Genomic DNA, 27808 nt, shown 5'->3' with positions numbered 1-27808 from the left:
TCTTTCTTTATTTAACAAAAGAGGTATTATACAGTTCGGCAATTTTCTTTTTTATGTATTATGTCATAGACCTCTTTCTACACTTAAAAAAGACAACACATAAGCGCCATTGCAACTGTAAACTGACTGATAAATAACTGTCTTCTCTGATACTATTACAAACATAAATTTGCATACATCTATAGAAGGCACTCTCTCCTAGAGAGAAGAATTTGGGGCGATTTTCACTTTCTTTGTACTTTTACCACCTGAAAATGAACAAACATTTTTTTAAAAAGCAATAAACTATAAACTTTTAATCATAAAAAGCTGGTCTACGTACCAAAACAAAGAAGGTGACGCCCTGATTTCCTATCTTCCAAATAAAGCACACAAGAGAGGGAGGGGAAAGTGACAGTCTGCATGAACCACATCTGGGGTTTTAGTTCATCTCACGCACAAGCTCAGCCTCGGTGCAGAACCCCATGGGATGCTGTTGCGGCTAACATCCTAAAGCAACTTTAGGCGACGTTAACAGAGTTAGAACCCTCCGACCACGGCTCTGCGAGCTTGTCCGGCCGCTTGCGGATTCAGCTCCAGGTCTGCACTACAGTCAGAGACACTACAATCCAGGGCGTGCCCAACCAGGACAGAGATGGGAGACGCTGGCGCAGCTCAATGTCAAGAGGACACCCAACAATTAGCCTGGAAAAAAGATGCAAGAGGGCACACGCCTCCGTGAGACAACGTCTCCGTGAGCTGTCCATGGAAGACAGCAGAGTTCTTCTGTGTTGCCCCCAAGAGCAAAACTAGGGCGAAGGAGTGGGATGTTCACCCAGAGGCAGAGTTCCGCCCTGTGACACACTACAGACCAGAGCGGGCTGCCCACAAAGCAGCCGGTGCGGAAAGGTCCCCATGCTCTAAGTGCTCCAGGCGGGCAGGCGACCCCCGACACGGAAGTGATGGTGCTGGGGGATTGTTCCCGACGACATCCAAGCTCACTTCTAATTTTGAGACTCAAGGCGTGTTTTTCCTCTGTGAAGACGCATCCTCCTTGACCCCATTTTCTGTTCACTTCGACTACAGCAGAACGGAGTGTCAATGGGAGTGTCATTCTAACTAAAGCCAGAAAGAGACAGAAGAACACCATATGATACAGCTTATATGTGGAATCAAAAAAGGGACACAAATGAGCTTGGCTACCAAATAGAAACAGACTCACAGACACAGAGAACAAAGTCATGTCATCAGGGGGTAGAGGATGTGGGAAGGGGTAAGCTGGGAATTTGAAAACTGCACCTCTCAGGGAGTGATGGGAATCATGCGCTCTCCTGATCGTGGTGCTGGTTTCATGGGTGTGCATCTATCAGAACTCATCAAATTGTTCATCGCAAGTACGCGCAGTTTACTGTACAGGAATCATCCACAATAAAGGTGGTTTTTTAAAGTGGGTTTTTCTTCAGAAGGCAGTTCTGCAAACTCCTAGTCATCCTTTGAAACTTGCATAAGGGACTCAGGACAGTGCCTGGCATCTCCTTCAGAAACCGTCCCTGGCTTGTCCTGGCGCTGTGGAACAATGACTGATTCCCCCCAACAACCTGTGTGCTTTGTGCCCATCTTCCTGTCTCCCCTCCCCGCTGGCTGACTCCTCGAGGAGCGCCTGAAGTTTAGCGCTGCTGGGCCCCACGCCTGGCGCCAGCTGAGCACACCGCCGGCCGTGATGAACACTCCAGAAGCCGGCTGGAGGCTCAGGGCTCCCCTGACGCCCCAACAGCTGCTTCCCGGAGCTGGGTCACTTCTGCTTTCAGGTTTCTCCCCCAGATGGGGTGGACGCCGCGGTCCCGAGCCATGCTGGTGGCCACAGAAGGGAGCCTCAGAGGAAAGCTGTCTGCTCTGAGGGACAGTTACTTTCACCCCTTAAATCCCAGTGTTGTCTCCCTTCCATTTCAAGCTCCCAAAGAGGAGTTCTCTACGGGAATAGCTGACTTTTGTGCAGTCGTTTCTGCGCTTGTCTGTCCCCTATCCAGAGCCCCGCAGAGTGGCATCCTTGTCTTTCTGCACAGGGATCCTGTCCTCTGAACCTTGTTTACTGTCCTGAACTATAAAAAGGAGCCATTATCATTACGTCTGTTATTCAGGATAACCTATACTGATGCTGACGAGATTTTATAAACCAAAGACCAGAGCCTGTGTTCAGTGGTACAGGGAAACACTGGGATGAGGCAGAAACTGGGTGGTCACAACTAACTGGGACATAGTGTCACTGGGTGTCACCCTCTCCTCCCCGAGTACAGGGCTCCTGAATGTTGAGCGTGTCTTTACCCTTAAAAAAGGACCCGGGGGAGGGGGAGGGTACAGCTCAGTGGTAAAGTGCGTGCCCAGCATGCACGAGGTCCTGGGTTCGATCCCCAGCACCTCCATTAAAGATAAATAAACCTAATTTCCTCCCGACCCCTGCAAAAAAATAATAAATAAAAGAATGAAAAAGACCCCAGCAGTTCACAGAAGCACGGTGCCCCATTATGTTTCAACCCATTCCGTGAGACGGAAAACGCTCTTGGCCCTGGGTCTGAATTCCTGGCTCCGTGATCTACTAACCTGCAGCCCTGGGCAAGTCAGCTGCCTTCTCTGAAGGATGTAACACGTCCAACACATGATACATGCTAGGCCCTCTCCTGCTTTCCTCAGCTCCTGGGAGACACTGAAACGATCACTTTACAAAACCAAACCAAACTAAACCAAACAAGATAAAAGTAACTCTAAAAAAAAAAAAGAAAAAGACAACAGGTTTAAAATAAATGTTGGCTTCCAAATTCCTGAATAGTTCACTCCAGGAAGTGTGGTCACCTGCAGAATCGGCTGGGTCACACCTGGCCTGGGGGCCCAGTGCCCCACTGTGGGCGTCAGGACTGGACGCTGTGTGTTTCTTTGGGTCAACTTCCCTGAAGCAAGTTCCCCACTTAGCTCACTCGGCAACGCTGATTCAACTTCTGACACGTGTGTTGACGGAGGCCCTCCAGAATCCAGTTCAAACATTGTCAGAGCCATGCTCTGTGTTCCCTCAAACTCAAATGCTGAAGCTTACGGATGACCGTTCCCGGGAGAAACCCAAGTGCTCTGCAGATCTGCTTATGTGAACGTTTCACAGCAAGTAACATTGTGTAAGTTCACGTTTGTCCAACAAGGGTTCCTTGTTTCAAAATCAGTTAACTAGTTTCCTTAGAAATGTTTTTTAAGTTCATTCTTGATGGTTTTTCCCTAAATTTTTCCAAGCTATTGAAGGAAGGCTGACTAATACATTACGTACAATGTAGACAAAGCTCTAAAAGAAAAGCAATCTAACTTAAATTTAATGACAATGAAATATGTCTGTGATGTGAGACTATGTGGAAACAGCAGGGTCTGAAGCAGAAAGTACAGGATGCTCTCCTCTCCCTTTTAAACAGAATATGTACGTATATTCAGGTATGAGAAAGAGACCAGAACAGTATATACCAGGCTAATAACCCTGGTTATCCCCAGGTTGCAAAACTACAAATGACTTAAAAATTCTTTTTTCTAATTTCTAATTTATGCATCACCTGGCAGGCAGTCTAAAATGAGCACGTGTCCCTTGCTTAATAGAGGGTGAAAAAAACCCGAAAGTTATTTTTTAAAATATATTTAAAATATGTTTTACTTTAATATAATATAAAATATAATCTATTATTAATATATTCATAATATATATTTTATAAGCTATGATATAAGTGTAATATTTAAAATATTTTTTAAGATCTGACTTTTAAGCTAATGAGCTGGATGGACAATTATGTTAATGTTATTTATACGTAAAGAGCTCTTACAAATCAATAAGACCTCAAGCGCCTTTGTAGGAATGTTTTACAAAGGGCCTGAACAGATAGTTCACAGAAGGAGAAATTTCAATGTCCAACACAGGTATGAAAAACTAGACCTCAGTCTTAATCGAAGACGTTCAGTTTAAAGGCAACACACCTCATCAAATGTTCATTAACTGTTGGATGCTGTGCAGAGGAATAAGGCAGTAATGAGAGTTACCAGTTTTTGAGTGTTTACGGACAGTCACACACTGAACTAAGCCTAAAAACTTAAGTAACCTGTAAAAGATGAATCTGAAACCAAACTGGACTCGTTTGACTAGAAATCCCAGGCCATCTGTTAGTGGGGCAGGGAAGAGGGACATTAAGTTGCTTTCCGGGAGTTTGCTTCAAAACACACCGCTGGCTAACTGGTCAGAGCCTCCCTCCTGAGAAGCTACTGCCCACAGAAGAAAATAAGCAGAGAGCAAGCAAACCGAAGTACAAAGTGTGCAAACTGAGATGTGCAGGCAGAGGGTACAGCTCAGTGGGACAGTGTGTGCTCAGCATGCACGAGGTCCGGGGTTCAGTCCCCAGCACCTCTGTTAAACAAATCAATGAATAAACCTAAGTACCCCCTCAAAAAAACCCTTAAAAAATTGTAAATAAAGTGAAATGTGTAAATTAGAGAAATAGTGAAATAAACTAACTTATACCCTAACTTATAGCCTTAAACATGGCTGTTTTGAGGAAGTTGTAACGATCTAGAAAAGTGCTTGTGACAGAATATTTTAAGCCAGTCAAACACCCCAACCAGACAAAGATTTGGTGAAGCAGACAGTTGATAAGCCTCCAACCCTTGGGACAGAGCTTCCAGGCAACTTTTGTGTCCTACTCTTAAGTATACAGAAGAAAAAACTTAAAAAAAAAAGAGACCCCCAAATTTTATAATTAATAACATTGGTACCCATGCAATGAGAATAGGATACTGGTAAAAGAAAAGAGAAAATTCAGAGAACAAAACAGAGTTTTTGAAAATTAAAAAAAATACGGTGTGGCAAATTAAAACCTCAATAAAAGATAAGGAGATAAAGTTGAAGAAATACTGAAAAAGCAGGAAAAAAAAGATCAAAAAATGGAATGGGAAGAAAAAAAGAAAATTAATGATTCTATCCAGGAAATCCAATTTTCAAATAATAGAGTGTTTAAAGGGGGAGGGGGCGGAGAAATTAGAGGAAGAAAAGGAAATTATCAAAGAAACAATTTAAGGAAATTTCCCAAGCATGGAAGATAAGCGTTTCCAACAAGGACCTACTGTGTAGCACAGCCAAGAATATACGTATACACCTACACGGACATTGCGTACAATGTAGACAACACTCTGAAAGGAAAACAATTTATCTTGTAAGAACCTGTAACAGAAAAGCATCTACACATATACGTATATAACTGAATCATTTTGCTGTACATTTGAAGCTAACACAATATTGTAAATCAACTATACTTCAATTTAAAAAAAGTCTTTTAAAGAGAAGGAAAAAAAGAGCTTTCAAACTGAAAGGGCCTCCAATGCCCCACTCAGTGAACGAGTCTTCACCTACACCAAGGACATCATTAATATGTGGAACTAACATAATACTGCAGATCAGCTACACCTCAATAAAAATAAATAAATAAAATAAAGTTTAAAAATAAATCAATTTAAAAAATCATCAAGCACTGGGAATAATGAGGAACAAGCCCACATATAGAACGAAGTAGGTTTCACGAAAAGGGTCCAGTACAAGTCTGGCATTCAGGTCCTCAACAGCAGCCCTAGAAGGTAGAAGACAACTGACTTGATTTGCCTTCAAACTTCTGAGGGAAAATCACTTCCAAACTAGAATTCCATACTACCTACTGCACAGGAGGGAAAAACAGAGACATGCTGAGATACGTGGGGTTGAACTTTGCCTCGCGCTCACCCTCTCTCAGAAAGCTACTGAAGGATGTGTTCCAACAAAATGAAGGGGTAAACCCAGAGAAAGGAGAGTGAGGGGCCACTGAGTTGAGCGGGGCTAAACAGAGCCAAAGTCACATTTTCCAGTGTGGAAAGGCCACAGATGGAGTGAAAACTGAAAACTAGGAAGCAACAATATAAGCATACCATTTAGACATATTGAGTTGAATACAAACACACTCAGATAAAAGAGTAAAAAAATCAGTCACTTCTAGGGAATGGGAAATTAAGAGGTGGAGGTCAACGTCTGGTATTACAGGTCTTGCAGAACCATTGGACTCGATAAGCCACCTGCACATATAACTTTGAAAAGAGCAAAAATTAAATTTAAAAGTTAACACAGACAGTGTCATTCCTCGCAGAAGGGAACCATGCTACTACGATTTGAGTTTGCTGCTTTCTGAGGACGTGAGTTCATGCAGAAACAGCACTCAGAGAATCTAGGAACAGTTGACAGACATCCCAGATACCATCTCCCACAAATATCAGGTGTCTCAGAGAGGCCTCTGGGGAGTGCTGGGCTGCAGTCAGCGGATGCCTGAAACCCTGTCAGGTGCTCGGAGAGCAGGTACTCTGGGTTGTTGACGGAAGGGCTGCCAAAGGGCTCCGGTGCCAAACACGTAAGGCAGAGCCGTCTTTCCTGTGTCACACCCAGAACCTCTGTGCTGCTGCAGGCTGTGTGTCAGCACCCTTGCACACGGATGCGGGGGCGGTGCACACGCAAGAATGCTTCTGGATGTTTTCAGAGCTGGATCTGGGAGCCCAGAACCTTGCTGCGGTCACACAGAAGCCATCACTTCGGCCTGAAGAAGCAGCCCTAACAGAGCTCTCAAGAAGTCAGCCACAAAGGCGCTCCCAAGGGTCTGAGCGTCATTCCATCCCCGTCTTACGGCTGCTTTAATGTTAAAGCTGTCACCCCAGACACAGCGCTCCTGGCAATGTACTCTACGCCACGTGGCTGCTTCCTGCACTACAAAGTCAGTGAGGGTTTTTTTAGATAGTTTAATGTGATTGTATCATATGTAAAAACACTGTTCTGGGAAGGGACCATGAACTTCACAAAATTGCCAGGAGTCCACAGCGGGAAAAAGTCAAGAACGCCTTCTACCCGGGTGGGAGAGAGCTGTCCAGGCCGCCAGCTGAGCGGCCAAAGCTGATTCAGTTCATAGATCAGCTGTTATTTCATTTGACTAGAAAGCAAACAGAAAACGAGCACCCTACCACGAAGCCTTATACTCTTTAGGAACGAAGGTTCTTTCCCCGATTTCAGCAGTGGCGTTACACCACAAGATCTGAAAAGCGATCGTGAACAGTCCAGCACTCAGGGGCAGGCGAGTCACTGTTTATAGAGCCGAGGACCGGACGTCTGGTCGTGCCGCAGAGATTCACACGACCGTCAGCTCTTCCCGGTGAAGGAAAACGGGATGCAAGCTATCAGGGAACCACTGCTCTTGAAAGCTCCTTAATTTTCTCACAAGATTTGAGGTTGCGCCCAAAGATGTGTTTAGGGAAAAATTCAAGACACTTGGCAGAAATGGTAGACTTAGTTCCACCTTTTAAAGATGGGTTAGATGAGGTTGTAAGTCCATCTTAGGAATTTGTAATTATATACTATCTTCTGTAAGAAATTCACCCATTAGTTTTTGGTCGGCCATATAAAGTAAGTGAAGATGATAACTTCAAGTGTAAAAGAAAGGGGGAGGGTCCAGCTCAGTGGCAGAGCACACGCCTGGCATGCACGAGGTCCTGGGTTCAATCTCCAGTACCTCCATTAAATACATAAACCTAATCACCACCCCCCACCTAAAAAAAAAGCAAGCAAAAAAACCCCTCAAAACAACAAAAAAATCTTTTAATGAACAACAAAGACGTAATTTACAAAGTACACAGTACTATGAAAATGTCTACAATGAGGAAATTGCCAGGAGCTGGAACAGGGAACTTGCACGGGCCGGCCTCGGGCGTTCTGGCTCCTAGAGACACCAGGACCAGGGCGAGGTTTACGGGGGCGTTTCCAAACAGTCTGGACTTGGGCCACCTTATTGCTGATTTTTTTAAATTTCATACGTATTCCTTCCTTCAAAAATTTGTTTTCTTTTTGGTTTATGTATAATACGCCACCAGATTTTGCACTGTATGCGTCATGGAGGAGCCCCTGATGGGCAGGTCTGGAGACTAGAAATCTCCAGGCATCAGCAAAACACGTTCACGGTACGTGCATAACGCTGCTTGTTTGAGGAGCGTAGGTCCTGCCTGGTGGAGTCCAGCCTGAAGGCTACCTCGGGCCCGCTCAGCACCTTGGCCTGAGAATCTACTGAACGATATACTCCAAGTCCAAGTGGTGTGTGTTCCCAGGACCACAGCTGGCTTTGGCAGACGATATGATTTGATTCAACGTGCCAATACTTTTAGGTTTTCTTTGTTTTTCGAAATTTTCAACAGACCGTGGCAATTACTCAGTGAATTTGTTTGCCTGGAACAATTTACCCGAATTTCATGAAAGAGGTGACTGCTGCCTTCTCTGGGTTTATTATCAACAACTCGTCTCCTCCACGTTCTGTCTCCAGACGGCACAGTAGCACAATCCCCGTCCTCCTTCGATGGTCCATGTCATTATCTTCCAGACACAGCAGGAAGTGTGGACAACGTCGTGAGCTCTGATCTTCTGGGAGGTTCTGGGAAACTTAGCAGGTTGCGAGTTTCTGCTAAAATGTTAAGCTACTTTTGCAAGGATTCTTTCCTGGAAATGTCTAGTGACATTGGATTTGTAACAGACATAGTCTACAAATCATTAGCGGGGCAGTCACTCTAGGTATCTCAGATTCATTAGGTTTTTAATGTTCATGGGGCCATTTTTATATTATTTAAAGGGGCAGTTCTGATTTTAAAAGGAACACAAGCCTACTGGCGAAACAAGACAAGGAAAGAAAAAAAAATTCAGGAAAAGGACATTTCCTTAAATTTTACCACATAATAGAAACATCTAGCTATATTTCTGCCCAGTTTTTCTATGTGTATTATTGTATCATTGTGATTATACTGAGATACAAATTTATATGCAGATTTTTGTCATTTAACAGCCTAAAATATTTATTGTCCCATACTATTAAAAATCTTTTAAAATCTATTATTAGAAAAGATATTTCTGAGAGGGGGAGGGTATAGCTCAGTGGTAGAGTGCCTGCCTAGCACACACAAGGTCCTGGGTTCAACCCCTAGTACCTCCATTAAAGTAAATAAATAAACAAATAAATAAACCTAACTGCCTCTTCCCCCAAGAAAAATTTAAAAAAGAAAAAAGATATTTCTGATAATAAGAAAAACAGAAATTTTGAAAAATATATGGTAGTACACAGAAAGCAAAAATTACCTGTGATCCTACAACTCAAAGTAATCATATTAATACTTTGCCATAGTCCCTCCCTTTCTCTTTAGATGCGTTTTCTTTTCCATAGCTGAGAGAACGCATTTTTATCCTGTTTTTCTTCACTCATGTATCTTGAGTAGTTTCTCACATGATTAAAAACTTTTCATTAAAATTATTTTTAGTGCCTGCAAAAGTTCCACCATATCAATACACCTGTGCTGAGATCAATCTATCATATATCAATAGACCACAGTTTGCTTAACCACTCCTCTCCTCAGTGAAGGCTTTTCCTGACAGGTAATTCTTTCCTTGAGTAATACAGGAGTTTTGAATTTTATATTAATTTTCAAGAAATAACTACATAGCTTGAGAAATTCACATCAAAGCTACAAAACAGAAAATAGGTCATTATAAATACGGAGTCAAGATGCAGTCATTTTTAACCACAGTAATGTGCTCAGCTTTAAATATTTGCCGCGTCTACATTTGTTTCCCACCTTTTCCAAAGAGAGCCTGAGAGAGTTTACAGAGAGACTCAGAAACTAGGACAAAGGGAAAAGGTGCCAAAGGCAGGCCGCACATTTGATTCTGAGCATCCAGCAGCCAAAGCAAATTAATTTTGAGTCACACTTTCCTTACAATGAAAAGCAAGTTCAGCACAGAAGGGCAGTTCACCCGGTATTGGGACTGAGACCTAAGGGAACTCTTTTTTCTTTTCTGTTTACTGATAGCCTTATGCTTAGACTCTTTTTGGGGGTTTTTTTGGGGGGGTGATTAGCTTTTTAAAAAAAATTAATTAATTTTTTAATGGAGGCACTGGGGATTGAACCCAGGACCTTATGCATGCTAAGCTTTGTCACTAGGCTATACCTTACCCCGCTAAGGGAATTCTTTATAAAACAATCAGGATACAGGCATGGTGCTGAATCTAGGAGACAAGGGGGTCTGGGTCCCAGATTTCGCTTTACTGCCAACCAGCAATACGAATTGGGTAAGTCACCATACGACCCAGGAATCCCACTCCTGGGCTTATATCCAGAAGGAGCCCTACTTCTGGATGACACCTGCACCCCAATGTTCATAGCAGCACTATTTACAATAGTGCTGGAAACAGCCTGAATGTCCATCAACAGATAATGGGATAAAGAAGATGCGTTATCTTTATACAATGGAATACTACTCAGCCATAAAAATCGACAGCATAACGCCATTTGCAGCAACATGGATGCTCCTGGAGAATGTCATTCTAAGTGAAGTAAGCCAGAAAGAGAAAGAAAAATACCATATGAGATCGCTCATATGTGGAATCTAAAACAAAAACAAAAACAAAAACAAAAAAACAAAGCATAAATACAAAACAGAAACAGACTCATAGGCATAGAACACAAACTTGTGGTTGCCAAGGAGGCAGAGGGTGGGAAGGGATAGACGGGATTTCAAAATTGTAGAATAGATAAACAAGATTATACTGTATAGCACAGGGAAATGTACACAAGATCTTGTGGTGGCTCACAGAGAAAAAATTGTGACAATGAATATATGTATGTTCATGTATAACTGAAAAATTGTGTTCTACACTGGAATTTGACACAACATTGTAAAATGATTATAAATCAATAAAAAAATGTTAAAAAAAAAAAAACCAAATTGGGTAAGTCACTTACTCTTACAGCCTTTATTTCTGTCATTTAATGGTCCCTTTTGAGGACCTGCTATGTGCCACTGAGATTACAAAAGCGAGTAAGAAGTCTGCGTCCTGAGGGAGCACAGACCCTGGGGGGGAAGACATGCATGGAAGCTGCTTGTTTGAAAACTTGGCAGAAAAGTTATAGTAAAAGTGTACACAAGTCTGTGAACGTCCCATCTCATGTCGCTGACGTTCCGGTTAATCCAGACACCAAAGAGCACCTTCTGTAAAACTCCATTCTGCTGGTCGAGATCAATGTCCCGAATTAGGGCATATTAAAATGCTAACAGGACTGAATTGGCTAGAGTGTCAGGGAGCTCTGTAACTGGGGCTGCTAACTTCATCACAGAGAAAGCTGAGCGTGCACATAAGAGAGCAGCCAGGGGTTCTCATTCGCTTTTGTAATTATAATGTGGGTTGTTTTGCAACGTCTGTTCCATCAAAGAGTTACATGCTTTGTTGGAACACCAGTCCTCTCTATTTCTTTCTTTCCCTCCATCCCCTCATGTACTTTTCCAGCAAAATAGTCTGGCGAAGCTCTCTTCTGTGTCCACACAATGCCCCCACCATCCACATTGTTGCAAACCTTCCTTTGCTGTTTCCCCCTCAAGTTTAAAAGTCCCATTCCCTTGGCACTGATTTTGCTTTGGTTCCCTGTGTCTGGTCAATAACCTTTAGAGCTTTTTTTCTGAAGAACACGTTCAGGCTTTTTGCTCGCCTGTCCTCACTGACAAGACTTGTCTGCATTCCGGGAAACACTGGGATTTCCCGGTGTCTTCCTCATGTGGTTCTCTGCTTGTCTCCCCCACCCCCTTCTAATTATTCATATACATCTTTACATTATTAGCTTCCCCAGTGATTTAATTGTTAGAATTCCTTTAGTGACTCTGCCGTTTTTCCAGAGTAAATAACTACTTTGGACTTAACGGAAAACTACAAAGACTCTAATCAGGATTTTCCATCCAAGGAGGTTTTTTCACATAATCTTTGTCTCTTGGCACGAGACCCCTCGTGGGTCACCATGACAGTCCCTCCTCTCACAGGACTCAGACTCCCACTTCACCAGGGACCCTCGGACACTCGACTTGGCACGTCCCTGACTCCACAGTGCACACGCACCCGTGCTCCTGCACTTCCTGCACAGAGGCAGGCGTATTCTGCTCTCCCACTGAGCTGTCAGCCCTGGGGCGAGCGGCCGTGTCTGCAGTAAACCCTGTGCGGGGCAGCCGGTGACTATTTCTGACCGACCCCCTCCCTCCTGGCTCCGGCCCAGGGGTCTGAATGGAAGAGGTCCTCTTCTTCTGCAGTCTTGCTTTTCTGGCCACAGGACTGGGTAAGGGACAGGCCTGTAAACCAGCGCGAGCCAATCACAGCAGCCCATCCTTGACCACTGGGATTGGGCCACCGAGGGACATGTGACACAAACGGGCCAGAACCCTCTCTGATGGGTTAAGGCAGAAAAGCCATTTGCCCCCTGTGTGTGGAGCTGTAGGAATCGGAGCCTGGACCTGTCGGGCACAGCGTCTCCCACCAGAGGAAGATGATCTGGGAGAAGCTGAGAGGCAGGCAGACAGAGAATTCTTCGCATTCCTGAAATTTAAATATTCAACTATTTACTCAATTCTGATAGCTGCCCCAGCATCCTTTCAATAAACCTCCTCCCCTTTTATGTGTTTCATGTGGCTTGAGTTGGGTTTCTGTTATTTGCGACCAAGAGGGTCCTGACTTACATAGTATTTAAACAAAATTTTGAAGACCCTGTAGCACAGATCTGTAAAATGGTAACCTGCACATATGGTATATTTTCTACCATATCTGGCCAGTCCTCTCAACTTCAAAAAAGCTTTAGAAGAAAATTTTTGTTGCCAAAATTCTTTAAATTCTGCCCTGAAATTCTTCCTAATTTGCTTACTCCCTACAGCCTTTTGGTTGTAACATCTGAAAATCATCACAAGATAGAATTCATTTGGTCTTCAAACAAGGCAGACTCCATCCTCCCTAAAGTTAAACAGACTCTCATATTTGCTAATTATCCCTTAAAGCACCACCTACTATGTACAAAGTAAATAACCTGCAAGGATATTTGTCCAAGGAATACAGCCAATAGGTTATAACTACCAATGGAGTATAATCTATAAACATTTTGAATCACAATGTTGTACGCCTGAAACGAATACAATATTGTAAATCAGCTATGCCTTAAAAAAAGTGATTTATTTTACGTAACAAGTATGTACAGAATGCTTATTTTGAGCTAGACGTGAGCTAAACATTTAGCTCATTTGATTCCCTTAACAAACCTCCAGGGTAGGTACACTGTTATCGCCACTTACAATGAAGTAATTGAAGCACAGAGAGAAGGAGTCATTCACCCTAAGTCGCAGACGTAGTGCACTGTGGAGCTGGAATGAATTCTTAAAGTTTATTGTGCATCAGAACGACTGAGGTGTGTGCTAACAGTGCAGATTCCTGGGACCTACTTACTAATTCAGAACCAGACCAAGAAAAGGTCAGACAGCTCTTCAGATTTTTTTACATTTACCAAAACATTCTGATCTCTCCTCGGCAACCTTTAGTGATCTCAAATTCGGTTGAGAATACATTTCATCTTCTTTGAATTTTGTAGTAAATTGCGATTCTGTCACATGTGGATCTGATATTTAAATCACTGGGGTAGGGCGTATAGCTCAGTGCTAGAGTGCATGCTTAGCATGCACAAGGTCCTGAGTTCAAGCCCTAGTACCTCCTCTAACAGAAAAGAAAAAATAAAGTGTATTGACCTTGCTTCAATAAACAGCACCAAACATACATCCTTCAAGCGTTCACTAGACACCTTGGTCTTGAACTGCCATTCAGCTCATTGCAAAGGAACAGGTATCTGAGGCAGACCTGACCAGAGATCACTCTTACTAGCCCATCCTTTGGTGTTTATTCTCACTCTGCCATACAGATAAAACAAATCCACATGCCTGGACCTTGTTACTTTGCTTCTCTGTGGAAATGCTTTCAATCTTTCTCGATTAACAAGCTCTCCATTCAGTGCTCATCTTGCCGCGGTCTGGATAAGGTCCACCCCCTGCCCCCGCTCCCCGCCCCGTTGCTTCCACAGCCACTATGTCTGAGGTCACCCACAGCCACCTGGAGAAAGCACGAGGCACAGGTGCAGGAGGCGTTCCCCAGAGCCAGGCCAGCTCAGTGCACAGCCTGCCTCTGCCACCTCCCGGCCCCGGAAGCTGTGCCCAGCCCCCTGTGCTACTCATTGTTCCCATCTGCAAAATGGGTGTAACTGTGCACCTGCATCCTAGGGTGACTGTGAGGAACGAGTGGGGTAATGCTTGTCAGGTGACGAGAATGGCACACACACTCCGCATTCAACACATGCTATTTGGAGGCACTTCAGTTCCACTGAGGGCAAATTCGTTCATGACTCTGTCCTCCTTGCCTGACATACAGAAGGGACTCAGATACTAATGGGATGACAAATCACTCCCGAATCCAAAGGCGTTTCAGGTCGTCTTACTTGATCTTCCCATGACAACGGGTCAAACACTCACCAGCAATCACCTCTCCCGTGTGCCAGGATCTGTGCTAAGCACTCTTAGCTCATTTCATCCCCACAACAGTCCTGTGAGGCAGCTGCGACGCTGTGCGCCTTTCACACATGGTGAAAGTGAGGAACAGAGACGTGGAGCACCCTGCCCACCCTCACACAGCTTGTCAGCGGCGGACGAGGACTGGAGCCCTTTAACCCGTGTTTGCCGCTAGTCATTTCTTCCTCCTTGGAACTCTCTCTCCTTGGCTTCCATGAAAACACCCTCTTTGAACCTCTCTGACTCCTCCTTCATGGGTTCTTTCCTTTTGGCTCCTCTCTGAGCAGAGATGGTCCGTCCCAGGAAGCGCCCAAAGCCGCTGCCGCTGCTGACGTGCCGGCACGTTCAGCCAGTGGACGGTCTGCTTCTGCCTGTGCTCCGATGACTCCCAAGTCAGCCTCTGTCCCAGACATCCTTCCTGAGGCTTGCACTTCTGTGTCCAGTCGCTCCAGACCACACTCACATTCAACACATACAGAATAATAAATTCATTATTTCCCCCAACAAACGTACATTTTTTTTCCATTTAACTCTCTAGCTTAGGAAATGGTACCATCCGCTCCCCCATGACTGAAGCCAGAAATCTGAGCATCACCTGTAACTCAGCTCTCCCCTGCTCCCCCACGCCCAGTCAGCGTCACGTGCGTTTGACGGTACCTCCCAAGCACCTCGGAGTCCTCACCACCACTTCCTTGGTCCTGGCTCTCTCAGTCCTAACTGGTTGCCCTGCCTCTAATCTGTGTCAGCCCTTCTCCCTGACTGCTACTAGAGTTCATTAGAAACAAAACAATGAAACAAAAAACTCATGACATCACTTTACTGATTAGAACTCTTTAAGGAGCCCCCTTTCCCTGGAGATTAGCTGAACTCCTCGACGCGATGTGCATGGCCGTTGCCGATCGGGTCCTGTCCCTCCCTGGTCTCACCAGCTTCCCCTCCCTCCCCTGGAGACCACCTGCTCCAGCCACTCGGAGCTCCGGGCAGGTCCCTGGACACCTCTGCACTCTCACCCCACCAAGCTTTTCAGTCTCTCCCAGCTGCCTCCCTGATCACCCTTCCTGGCCCTTCAAGAATCAGATCTTCAGAAAAGTATCAAACCAAATGCATAACACAAAAGAGGCCGTCCTTACTAGACACTGGCTCCCCTTCCATGGTCCACCCTCCTCCTGGCAAAAGCAGTTATTTGTTCTGTCGTATAAACTGATGTTTCTTCTAGTCCACAAATCACAATGAATATACATTTATTTTAAAAATATAAACTCACTCATTTAAAATAACCCCATTAACATCTTTTTTGGTTCATATTTGTTTTCATCTTTATGTTAAAGTAATAGGAATAAGCAAATATTAACTACTATGTACAAAAACGGACAAAAATTTTCTCCTGTCCGGCACAGGGAACTATATTCAGTATCTTGTAATAACCTTTAATGAAAAAGAATATGAAAATGAATATCTGTCTGTATTTGCATGACTGGGACATGATGCTGTGCACCAGAGACTGACACAACATTGTAAACTGACTAGACTTCAATTAGAAAAAAATAGGAAGAAAAAGCCGTCACAATCTTATCCTCAAATCAAATCAATGTTTCATTTGTCGAGCTTAGGCTTAGATCCTTATCGATGTGCAGATATTGCTATATTTCTAATAATATGCTCCACAGAATTTGTTGATAAGATCATGCCTGTTTTTGTGGGTTTTTATTTTTTTGGAGGGGGGAAGTAATTAGGTTTATTTATTTATTTTCTAATGGAGGGACTGGGGATTGAACCCAGGGCCTCGTGCCTGCTAAGGGCACACTCTAACACTGAGCTATGCCCTGCCCTCCCTGTGCCTGTTAGCCTCTGTCCCACCTGTCTCTGACTTACCTCCTCTCCCTCCCATCCTTCGCAGTGATGACAGTTTGGTGTGAATCTTTCCACCTTTTCTCTTGTTTAATCGGTTCTGCTGCAGGAGGAGGAAGGGAAGGTTTTTGTCGCCCGTTCTGCAAAAATGAGAATACATAACCCACGTCTTTTTTTCTTGCTTTTCCCATTGAACCACACATGGACGTCTCTCCAGGCTGATAAACACAGCTCTAACCCATTCCTTCAGCTGCCTGATATCCTGGGGGTGAGGGTACCACAGTGCGTTCAGCCGTTCCTGGGCCGGAGGGCATGCGGGCTGTGTCCAGGTCCCTGCCGGCTCCCGCAGGCAGTGCTGACACGAGCAACCTGGACCCTACATGCCACTGTCCCCTGATGCTTCCTTTCTATGGGATTTCGTCCCCCAAACGGGAAGTGTTTCTAGAAGGTAGGTTGGAGCATGATTTATAAATAAATAGAAGCACACAGTGTAGCGTCATATACCCCAAGTTCAGCAGATACTGATAATGATAAGGCTATTCGACTAGGTGGTTACCTAGCAGCCTTCTGATGGGAAAAGACACGTTTCCCGGCAACGAGCAAGCCTACATCACTGAGTGAGAATTTGCTAGGAAGTACAGAGCTGGAGCATGGCGTACAGCAGCTGAGAAGCACGGCTGCGAGGCTGGCTGCCCGGCTTCCTTGCTAGGCCGGCTCAGGCCGGCAGAGGGGCATCACGGGATACTGAGTCCCTAACCTTGAGCTAATCGCACCGCAACGTGCTTTCAACCAGCCTCAGCTCTGCACGATCTGACCAATTGCATTCTGTTGAAGCCAGTGACTTAAGAGCTGTGAAGGGGTCTATTTACGGCAACGTATGTGAAAAGGCCTGACGTGAGGGGTCAGAACACGGGTCCTGGGCTCTGCCAACTTGTCAGCCCTGTGGCACTCGGGAGCAAGCCTCAAAATCCCCATCTATAAAATAAAGCTAGTAATAGTCACGCCGCCCACCGCAGGACTGCAGGGGAACAAATGGAACTATGTAAACGAAAGTGCTCCGAGCCAGCTAGACATCCATTAGCATTGTTAATCTTATTCAGACTCCTGAGGAGGCAATATACCGTGTCTGGTGGCACCTTTCCTGTTCTTTGTGTCACCAGGAAAGAACATTTTAGCACTTAAAAGAAGATTATTTTGTAGCAGTTGAGAAGTGCACTCTGAAAGTACAGATCAATATAAAAATTAAGGACTAGACGTCAGCCCCCGAGTCTATCAGCAGGTACGGCTCGGCGGACTTCTGTTAACAGTGACAATATTTACGGAGCTGCCTCAGTTTTTAATGTTTCATAGATAAATGAGAATGAAGTAACAGAGTGAGATTCCCGCCCTCTTCCCTTAAGTTTCCATTTCTAACTCCCTGTACAGTATCAGATGTCACCTCCCAGTGTTCCTTCCCGCCTCAAGGCTCCTGCCTGTACAACGCGCACGTGCGACAGGAATCCAGCTGCTACACACGGGGTGCTTCCCACTGTGACTAAAATACTGAGAAACTGGTGCCTTGATAGGTACTCCAAATACATGACGGAGGGGTCTGTCTGTGGATGCAACGGCAGAAACTTCCTAACTGACGTGAGGGGGCATTCACTTCAGAGACACGGCAGACTTCCAGCTCGTGCCCTGGCAGGACGGAACGCTGGTGCGGGGAGTCCAGAGAGCTCAGTGCCAGTTGGAGTTTGGCAGTTGGTTTCCTTCCAGCTGTCCTTAAAGGTGTTCTCTGCAGGGGTTTAAAAGTGGCGCATACTTATGACTTAAGATTTTTATGTTCAGCTGTTTCTGACTTCATTCTTCTCATTGGAAAACAGAGAAAATGGGGTGTTTATCCAGCAGGGGAGGGTTTATGAAGTTCTGCAGTTAGAGCTAAACTATCATGACGTTCACCAGCTGGTGAAATCAGTGGGGAAAGAGGTCGTGTGTGAAGCATACAATTCAATTAATTAATTATCTTGCCGAAGGTGTACCTGTCAGCGGGCTGTGGCGGCATCAGGGAGGCAGCCCGAGAGAGAGAAAGGCAGGGTGCCTTGGAGCGTGTGGAGTTTCAGACTTTTCTGGGTGTGGGAAGCCTTCATTCTGGGGCTTCCTCATCACACTCTTAAGAGTGCTTCTGTTGAAGAAAAAGAAGAGAAAAAACTTTTGAGATTCCAGCTGCCTTTATTTAAAAATCCCTTTTCAGTCTAAATCCTTTTTTCAAAAGGGAGATTTTTGTTGGCAATCACTTTACATTAATTAAAGGGTTAACTATATTCAAATTTAACTGTATAACAAGTAACACAGATGTGCAATAAATACAAACATCGGGTTGTATTCCACAGTCTCCTCACTTTACCAAGACATGGGGACCTTTTTGACTTATTTTTTTGTACTGTTTTAGACAAAATCGAATTTACAAAATAGATAAATTAAAGGAGTAATTACACACATTATAGAAGGTCTATTTGATGTTCAAACCATCATATGGGTTTCATGCAAACAGCTGAATTTCTTAATATACAGAAACCAAAGTGCATGTTGTTTAATGTACAGGAAATTGTACCAAGTTAAGAGCCCAACTATAACCATAAACAGTATTGAATTTAGGGAAAGTACACTGATTTCTGCAACTTACTTTGAAATGCATCAAAAAGGAAGATGGGCTGATGGGTAACAGAGGGACGGGCAAATTGACAGAAAGGCAAGTAAGCAAACATTATAAAATATTAGCAATAAATTCTTAAAAAAAGAAAGAACTCATCCATTGCACAAAGCAAAATATTCCTCTCACAGAATTCAAGTTCGAATGACCTACTCTTAACTTTACAACTATACAGCACAACATGAAACAAAGAATTGACAGTTACCAAGGGAAGAAGGGTTGTTAATTAGCTTATAGTTTTTCATAAATCAGAGAAAGAAGTATTTTTTTCCTGAATGATCTAGAATGCAGGAAAATAGCCTACCAAATGAGTGTGATCTAAGCAGCCTGAACCACTCTGCACTCGTGAAGAAGGCTGCTTGAGAGATGGAGTTGAGTGTTGATACTTAGCTTTGGAAAAACACACACACACAGAGAAAAAACTCCATCATTGAATTTTTAAAAGTTTATGGCCCAAATGGAAATTTTTCATTGTTCAAAATTCTTTCTTAATCTTTCTTATTAGTACAAATATATGTACTACAAAGTTTTAGTTTCTGAAATTACATAGATCATAGTAGTGAAAACTAGTAAGACTGATTGTAAAAAACACCATACCAATGAAAAATGTTGATACTAGAGGAAACTCGGTGCAGATATATGCAAACTCTCGGTACCATCTTCTCAATTTTTCTGCAAACCTAAAAGTGTTCTTTAAAAATAGAGTCTATTAAAAAAAAAGAAATTAACAAGAGCAAAACTCATTTCTGTTTTATTTGGTCTCTTTGTTCTAAGATCGTTTCTATAATCTGTAAGATGTAAGTATTCAGAGGTAAAATATTTAAATTTTCCTGTAGTATTTTCCCTTTGACAAGGCCACATTACTTAATTATGTGAATCCTTTCAGATTTTGGTCCATTCCTCTATTTCATATTTGGTTTATTAGTACCTAACAGTATATTTATTTCCTCTGTAAGGCAAAAACACACGAGAAATTTCTTGCTCCCTATTCTCTCTAAGAAGTTCAAACTATGTCAGTTTTATTTACTTAAAAAACTTAAGATTTTAGATTTAAGAGAGATTTGATTTATATTTTACAATTACGTATTCTCTAACGCTAAGAACTAACAAGTAGCAGGTCTTTGGAACTTTTACATAAGATACAATAAAAATGTGTGCAATTTCACAACAGCTGATAACATGAAATTTTATCTTAACTTGAAGCAGCATTTTAAATACTGTTTAAAAACTATTCATAGTTTATCCTTTTGGCTCCTGTATATTTTTATATTAAAAATTTTTTCCTACCCCACTGAAGACTGTTAACAAATACATTCTGGTTGCTGTGGTCTAAAACATCGCTGAGAAATACTGATGCTTAGTGCTGTTTCTGTGGTTCCTTTGATGACAGCTCTCTGAGTTCAGTGTTTTCACGACCCAGGCATCTTTCAGAGACAGGCATAGTGATTTTCCTAATTAATATTTTATGTACCCGGGGTGGTATTTTTAGTTTTTATTTCTAAAGAATGCAATAACACAACCACTTATATGTAATGTGCTGGTATGTTATCTTATAAATGCTCAAGGTGCAGCTTCTAATGCTGAAAAATAGAAAAATAAATTGACCTTGATGAAGTGTGTCTTCTTTTGTCTGTTCCCAGGAAAGTTTATTTCAGGTGTTTCTACTGCTGAAATGATTAGCGTTAACAGCTTTTCCCCTCCACTTTATTCTACAGGGCCTCTCCATCTTCCTGATGTATGGGGTGCACAACACACAGGTAAGTCTGCTTGGAGTACCTCAAGGCTGACAGAGTGAATGAGAGAAGTGACAGGTTTCTTATCTTGATAACTGAGGAACAAAGTTGGCTTTTCATATGAGTGTCCCGCTGCCCTTCACGCTTGGAGTAGCTTATATGCATCCCAGCTCACCATTAAACACTGACATCTGAGTAAAGGGACAGCCTCATTTCTCATAGGCATTGACTAATATTTTACTAGTGCCTTAAGTTTTTGGATGTTCAGTGTTTTAACACCTAACTATACTTGACGGTATTAAAGTTTCACCACTTAAGACGCAGAGTGCTTCTAATGTCATTGCATGGAGTTAGAAAAACACGAAAAAATGCTCATTAAATTCTGTCTTTTAAATTTTTGAGCAGGCTCAGAAAGGTCCATCAGGGTTAGTCATCTTTATGGCTCCATTGCAAAATTTCTCAGAGAAGCCATTTCTCATTTAATTATGAGACCTTATTTAGGTAGAAACATTGTGAGACAATTGACTTGTAATTTCATTATGAAAATGTATCATGAACATAAATTAGGGTCATACTTCTCGTTCTTTTATGAAGGAAAATTCCAATTTACATATACTTTTGGTTAGGAAAGTCGCTGGTTTAGATGTTTGCATGCTTAACATGGAAGTGAGCGCCCAGTGTGTACATTAGGCACTGAACACTGTTTGGATATTTGTTGATCCAAACTTGATTTCAAGATTTTACTCTGTAATTCTCCCTGCAGAGTAGAGCTAGTCATTTTGCCAGCGTTTCCCGGTATTCTGCAGCAGGGAAGGGCGGGGTGGGCCCGGCAGCCGCCTTCTCCCCGTGAAGCGGGGCCGGGCGGCGGTACCCGGGCCCAGGCACGCGGGCATCCAAACCCTCTGAGGATGCCGGAGCGCGCGTGTGGGCGTGCTTCCCAGCGCGGCCGCACCTGGATCCCACGCGTCTCCCTCTTCCAGTAGCCTTCAGGTAGTTTGGCAGGAAGACAACTTTTTTTTTTTTTTTTGCAACGGTACCTCTGCTGCGGTTTCAAAGCGGCTCATTCCTCGAGTGTGGAGGAGGCGCGGCCCTGCGCATCCCTGGCGCCCGCGGCCCCGGAGGGATGCGGGCAGCACCCGCCGAGCCCGGGCCCCCGAGTGGGCCTGCGCGGCGCCCCCTCCCCAGCCTTCCGCAGGCGCGTCGCCGCCGCCGTCCGCCGCGCGTCCCGCCCCCGACGCCCGAGCGGCGCGCCCGCCAATCGCGCCCGCCGCCCGGCCGCCCCGCCGGGGGGTCCCTCCGCCCAACCGCCCGCGTGATTGACGGCCGGCCGGGCGGAAGCCGCGGCGCAGGCGCGCTGGCGGGCGCCGGGCCCTCGGGCCGGGTCGCCGAGCTCCCGGCAGACCCCGCGCCGCGGCTGCGCAGTGCCGGGCAGGCTTTTAATTCCATTGTGGAGAGGACGGCGTTATTTTTATTAACCGGAGGCGGCGGCGGCGGCGGCGGCGGCGGCGGCGGGACCCGTAAGCGGGGGCGCGGGGGCACGGGCGCGCGGGGCGCGGGGCCGGGCGCGGGGCGGGGCGCGGCGGCGGGGTCGGCGGCCCGGCGGCCGGCCCACTCCTCTCTCCTCTCCGCAGCCAGGCCTGCTCCGGGGCATGAAAGTCGGCAGCGCGTTCCTGAGCGGCGGCGGCGGCGGCGCGGGCAGCGGCGGGCGGGCGGAGATGGAGCCCAGCTTCCCGCCGGGCATGCTCATGTTCAACCACCGGCTGCCCCCGGTCGCCAGCTTCGCCCGGCCGGCGGGCGCGGCCGCCCCTCCCCCGCAGTGCGTGCTGGCCGCCGCCCCGGCCGCGGCCCCGGCCGCCGAGCCCCCCCCGGCGCCCGCCCCGGACGTGACTTTCAAGAAGGAGCCGGCGGCGCCCGGCGCGGCCTTCCCGGCGCAGAGGACCTCCTGGGGCTTCCTGCAGTCGCTGGTCAGCATCAAGCAGGAGAAACCTGCCGAGCCCGAGGAGCCGCCGGGCGCCCCCCCGCACCACGCCTTCGGGGGGCTGTTCGCCGGGGCGGACGAGCGGGCGCCGGCGCTGGGCGGCGGGGACGGGGGCGGCCACGGCGTCATCCAGGATCTGAGCGTCCTGCACCCGCCGCCGCCGGCCCCGCACCCCCGCGACGTGCTGCTGGGCGGCGGCGGCGGCGGCGGCCGGACGACCGAGGACCCCCGCGGCCCCCAGGAGCCAAAGCCGGACGCCAGCGTCAAGAAGGCGAAGAGGCCAAAGCCAGAATCTCAGGGAATCAAAGCCAAGAGGAAGCCCAGCGCATCTTCCAAACCGCCGCTGGTGGGAGACGGGGAAGGCGCCCTGCTCTCCCCCAGCCAGAAACCTCACATCTGCGATCACTGTAGCGCCGCTTTCCGGAGCTCCTACCACCTGCGGAGGCACGTCCTCATCCACACCGGGGAGCGGCCCTTCCAGTGCAGCCAGTGCAGCATGGGCTTCATCCAGAAGTACCTGCTGCAGAGACACGAGAAGATCCACAGTCGAGAGAAGCCGTTCGGGTGCGACCAGTGCAGCATGAAGTTCATCCAGAAGTACCATATGGAGAGACACAAGAGGACGCACAGTGGAGAAAAGCCATACAAGTGTGACACTTGCCAGCAGTATTTCTCAAGGACAGATCGCCTCTTGAAGCACAGGCGCACCTGTGGCGAAGCCATAGCGAAAGGGGCCCCCGGCGCAGAACCCGGGGCGTCCGGCCACAACAGCGTGGGGAATCTGGCTGTGTTGTCTCAGGGAAACACCAGCTCTTCGAGGAGAAAGGCGAAGTCAAAGAGCATCGCAGTTGAAAACAAGGAACACAAGGCTGGTAAAGCGAGCGACTCGCAGGTTCCGAGCAGTATGACCCTGCAGAGTTACTCGGTAGAGATGCCCACCGCGTCTTCCAGTGGAGGCATGATCGGCACTGGTATCGACGAACTACAGAAAAGGGTGCCAAAACTGATCTTTAAGAAAGGAAGCCGAAAGAGTACGGAGAAGAACTACCTGAACTTCGTGTCACCGTTACCAGACATGGTGGGACAGAAGTCCTTGTCTGGGAAACCAGGTGGCTCGCTTGGCCTCGCGTCAAACAGCGGCGTGGAGACCATTAGTCTCCTCCAGAGCGCAAGTGGCAAACAAGGTCAAATGAGCAGTACTTACGACGATGCCATGCAGTTCTCTAAGAAAAGAAGATACTTACCGACTGCCAGCAGCAACAGTGCCTTTTCCGTGAGCGTGGGACACATGGCCTCCCAGCAGTCTGTCATCCAGTCTGCGGGCGTTGGAGTTTTGGACAGTGAGGCCCCCTTGTCCCTTATTGACTCCTCGGCCCTGAATGCGGAAATTAAGTCTTGTCACGACAAGTCTGGAATTCCTGATGAGGTTTTGCAGAGTATTTTGGATCAGTACTCCAGCAAGTCCGAGAGCCAGAAGGAGGATCCCTTCAGCATAACGGAGCCACGAGTGGATTTGCACACCTCAGGAGAACACTCAGAGCTGGTGCAAGAAGAGAGCTTGAGCCCAGGTGCCCAGACGCCCTCCAGCGATAAGGCCAGCATGCTGCAAGAATACTCCAAATACCTCCAGCAGGCTTTTGAAAAGTCCACGAACGCAGGGTTCGCTCTCGGCCACGGGTTCCAGTTTGTCAGCCTGTCGTCACCTCTCCACAACCACACTTTATTTCCAGAAAAACAGATATACACTACATCTCCTCTGGAGTGTGGTTTTGGCCAGTCTGTTACCTCAGTGTTGCCATCTTCGTTGCCAAAGCCTCCTTTTGGGATGTTGTTTGGATCGCAGCCAGGTCTTTATTTATCTGCTTTGGATGCCACACATCAGCAGTTGACCCCTTCCCAGGAGCTGGATGATCTGATAGATTCTCAGAAGAATTTAGAGACTTCTTCGGCCTTCCAGTCCTCATCTCAGAAACTGACTAGCCAGAAGGAACAGCAGAAAAACTTAGAGTCCTCAACAAGCTTTCAGATCCCATCTCAGGAGTTAGCCAGCCAGATAGATCCTCAGAAAGACGTAGAGCCTAGAACAACGTACCAGATTGAGAACTTCGCACAGGCGTTTGGTTCTCAGTTCAAGTCGGGCAGCAGGGTGCCAATGACCTTTATCACTAACTCCAATGGAGAAGTGGACCACAGAGCAAGGACTTCGGTGTCAGATTTCTCAGGGTATACAAATATGATGTCCGATGTTAGTGAAGCATGTAGTCCGAGGGTAAAGACGCCCACCAGCCAGAGCTACAGGTAAGGCCCAGGAGTGACCAGGCTGGGGGTCTTCTAATGTGATTTCGTTTTATTTCGAGAACACTGCCATTGGAATGTTTCTACGCGATCCTATTAAGAATAATGTAATGCCCTTTCAATGCAACTTTTCATATTTAGTTTATTTTGTTAGCGTGATTTTAGCTCTGTTTGTATTATGATTTTTAATCAAAATCAATAGATTAAAATAGTTTGACATTCGAAGTGACAATGTTTAGCAATCAAATTTACATGTATAGATTGTCAGGGAATAGCCCAAAAGTTTTAAATGCAAAAAAAAAAAAAAACCGTATAAAAAAAAACAAAAAAAAAACCACATAAAAAAAAACTTTGTTGTTAGGATTAAGGTTATTCTAATTGCTTTACTCTCAGGAAAGTGTAATAACGCATGGGAATTCTGTACGTTATCACTGTAATGGAATATCCAATTTACAGGTAGTATATGCATTTCATCATTTAGGTAAGGGATCGAAAACATTTCAAGTTGCTCTATCTGGGCTGATGTGATACACGTTTTATCACTGCAGTAAGGGATCGAAAACATTTCAGATTGCTGTCTCCATCTGGGCTGATCCAAAATTCTGAATTGTTGGCCACCTGTACTTTGTTGCAGCTTTTAAATGTACTCTGAACTTCCAAACCACGTTCATTCCAGCCTGGAAGAACAAATATTCTTGGATCTTTGATCAAAGCCTGGAATGATAGCTTTAATAAAAGAAGGAGGAAAAAAAAAAGCACCCTTTCCTTACCCCTGCTGTGACAAGGCCTGTCAGGGGTGGGTGGGCACAGTGTTGACGCCCAGGTGGCTGGTTGGTTCCAGTATTAGAACCCAAGCTGGAATTACATCATTCTTTGAAAATCTGGGTATGTGCCGTTTGTCATACATGGCCTAAAACTCTGTTCCCTGTCTTACTACATGTCACGCACACTTACGGGTTTTTTCTTTTATTGTTGTCTTCGTTCTTAACACGTCCTCTCGCGCAGAGTTCTGGGCCTGCTTGTTCTTTCTGCTCCCTGTCTTGACAGTTCGACTTTAGAACGAGTCACATTCCAATAGGTAATTGGCTGCATTTCATATGCCTTCTGGCATCCAAATACTAAACAGTAGGGTTAGCATCCCCCCGCCCCCTTTTGAAGAACAGAGCCCTTACAGGTGTCCATGTAGCATAAAGCCCCCATGCTCAGAGCTATAGACAGCCAGTAAGAAGGTTGTAATTCCAGCTGGTGACAGAGCCAACGGGAGGGGTGAGAGCGTCTCACTTGGTGGTAACATCGGAACCTCTCTGAGAAGTTGCAGCCTGTTTAACGTACGTTTTGAAAGGGTGCGTCAGTCAGTATTGTACGGGGTCGTGTAAAGTCATCAAACCTTGCTATGAACGCTAATTGCCATTTGAAGCTACTGGTGGACAGTGGCTCTGCTCTAAACCACTTTTTAGCAATTGTATTTTTTTTCTGATTATATTTTTTAATGTACTTTGATGTTTATGCTGATGAGTTTTTTTGTGTACTTTTGGTGATGTTTCAGTCTTAGGTACTCTTCTGACGTCAGAAAAGTGCCACTGGTTGTTTGCAGTCTTACTGTGTCATCAGCCTCCCGCAGGCTTCCATGTATAATAAAGTAATTAATACTGTGCACGTGTGAAACACTTCTGTTACGAAGGCAGTGTTTGGAAAATGAGAAATTATTAAAAATGGTTACAAAATACTAGTTAATTTCCTTTCCCTGCTTTCCTCCCTTAAGTCTGCTTTACCAGCTAAAGGTCACTTATTTGTCATTGCAAGATCCTTAGAAAATGTGTTTAATCTTCTTAAATACACGCAGTACTAAAAAGTCTGTATTTTGGTCAGCGCGGTGAGTTCTGTTGGGGACAGAGCACAAGCTGTAATCAGAGGACGGAGAGGCCCTTTACCGCTGTGTCTCTGAGCTGTGTGGTCTCCCTCCGGCGTTTTGTTTTATACAGGTTTTGAATTCCTTTAACTTTTATTGTGTGTACTGAATACTGCATATGTACTATTCTGATTGTTTGCTCTAGTTTACTACCAATAAAAGACCTGTTAATCACAAAATTGAAGAAAGGAGAGATCACTTAATATCCAGTCACGTTTTTCAGATTTTTCTATTAACGACATTTCATGAAAATACTCACGTCGGTGTGTCCTGCAGTTCGGGGACTGAGGTTTTTGTGTGTGTGTTTTAAACTTGTGCTCCATGTTTCTGGGTTTGTTTTATTTGAAAATTGGTTGGATGTTTTCTTCAATTTGAGGCATACTATATGGAAGAACAGACATTTAATATTATGTAAATTAGAATGTGTTTTATTGAAATTTGGGTTAGCCGTCCTAAATATTACGCTGGAGAGATTATTTATTGAGGTTTCACTTTAAGTCAGAGTCCAGTATCTTTTGGTTCTAGGTGAATTTTTTTTTTTTTGCCTCCAAAAGGTTGTAATAAAATAACAGTATGACACAAATAAAAGTGGTCCTGAGCATTTTTAGTAGGGAAAAAAAAGGGATTGTTAAATCGTAGTTTAACTGTTTCAAAAGGGTCTGAGTATAGATATTAGGAGGAGAGAGCCAAGACATGTAAGTGTTGCGGCTGCAGGGAATGCGTTTGAAAATCAGTGAATATGTTAACTTTTAACGATAAAGAAGAAAAAATTGTAGGTCTGTGTAAAGTCTATGAGAGAATTATGCTCTGAAATCTAGTGACTACAAACATTGAAGAATTACAGTAAAAGTATTAAAGGGGAGAACAGGTTTCTGAGGCTTTGCCTTTTTTGTATATGATACTGTGTACATAAATG

At 45.2% G+C, this 27808-nt stretch overlaps 1 protein-coding gene and 1 long non-coding RNA gene across 5 annotated transcripts; one reads left to right on the top strand and one right to left on the bottom strand.

The window, feature by feature from the left end:
* Positions 1-21920, bottom strand: LOC116148622 (uncharacterized). Of its 4 annotated transcripts, none has more exons than XR_004132102.2 (4): positions 21748-21920; positions 18307-18449; positions 16313-16428; positions 1-1098 (listed from the first exon to the last, which is right to left on the bottom strand). It is a non-coding gene; the product is annotated as an uncharacterized LOC116148622 (long non-coding RNA). The 4 variants fall into 4 exon arrangements; XR_010377195.1 differs by lacking the exon at positions 1-1098 and adding an exon at positions 13259-14898 and having other exon boundaries at positions 21663-21920; XR_004132101.2 differs by lacking the exon at positions 1-1098 and adding an exon at positions 13259-14898 and having other exon boundaries at positions 21748-21918.
* Positions 21921-22137: 217 nt separating this feature from the next.
* On the top strand, positions 22138-27475 carry ZNF281 (zinc finger protein 281). Its single transcript, XM_064477299.1, has 2 exons — positions 22138-22227; positions 22342-27475. Exon 2 carries the CDS (start codon positions 22360-22362, stop codon positions 24988-24990), a length of 2631 nt encoding a protein of 876 aa, XP_064333369.1. The 5' UTR covers positions 22138-22227; positions 22342-22359; the 3' UTR covers positions 24991-27475.
* The last annotated feature ends 333 nt before the right edge of the window (positions 27476-27808 follow it).

Source organism: Camelus dromedarius, chromosome 21 (assembly GCF_036321535.1).
Source record: "Camelus dromedarius isolate mCamDro1 chromosome 21, mCamDro1.pat, whole genome shotgun sequence".
Lineage (NCBI taxonomy): Eukaryota > Metazoa > Chordata > Mammalia > Artiodactyla > Camelidae > Camelus > Camelus dromedarius.
This window is presented reverse-complemented; position numbering and strand designations above follow the sequence as displayed.

Excerpts from the sequence above, each read along its gene's own strand:
- ZNF281 (XM_064477299.1), top strand. The coding sequence starts at position 22,360 with ATGAAAGTCGGCAGCGCGTTCCTGAGCGGCGGCGGCGGCGGCGCGGGC.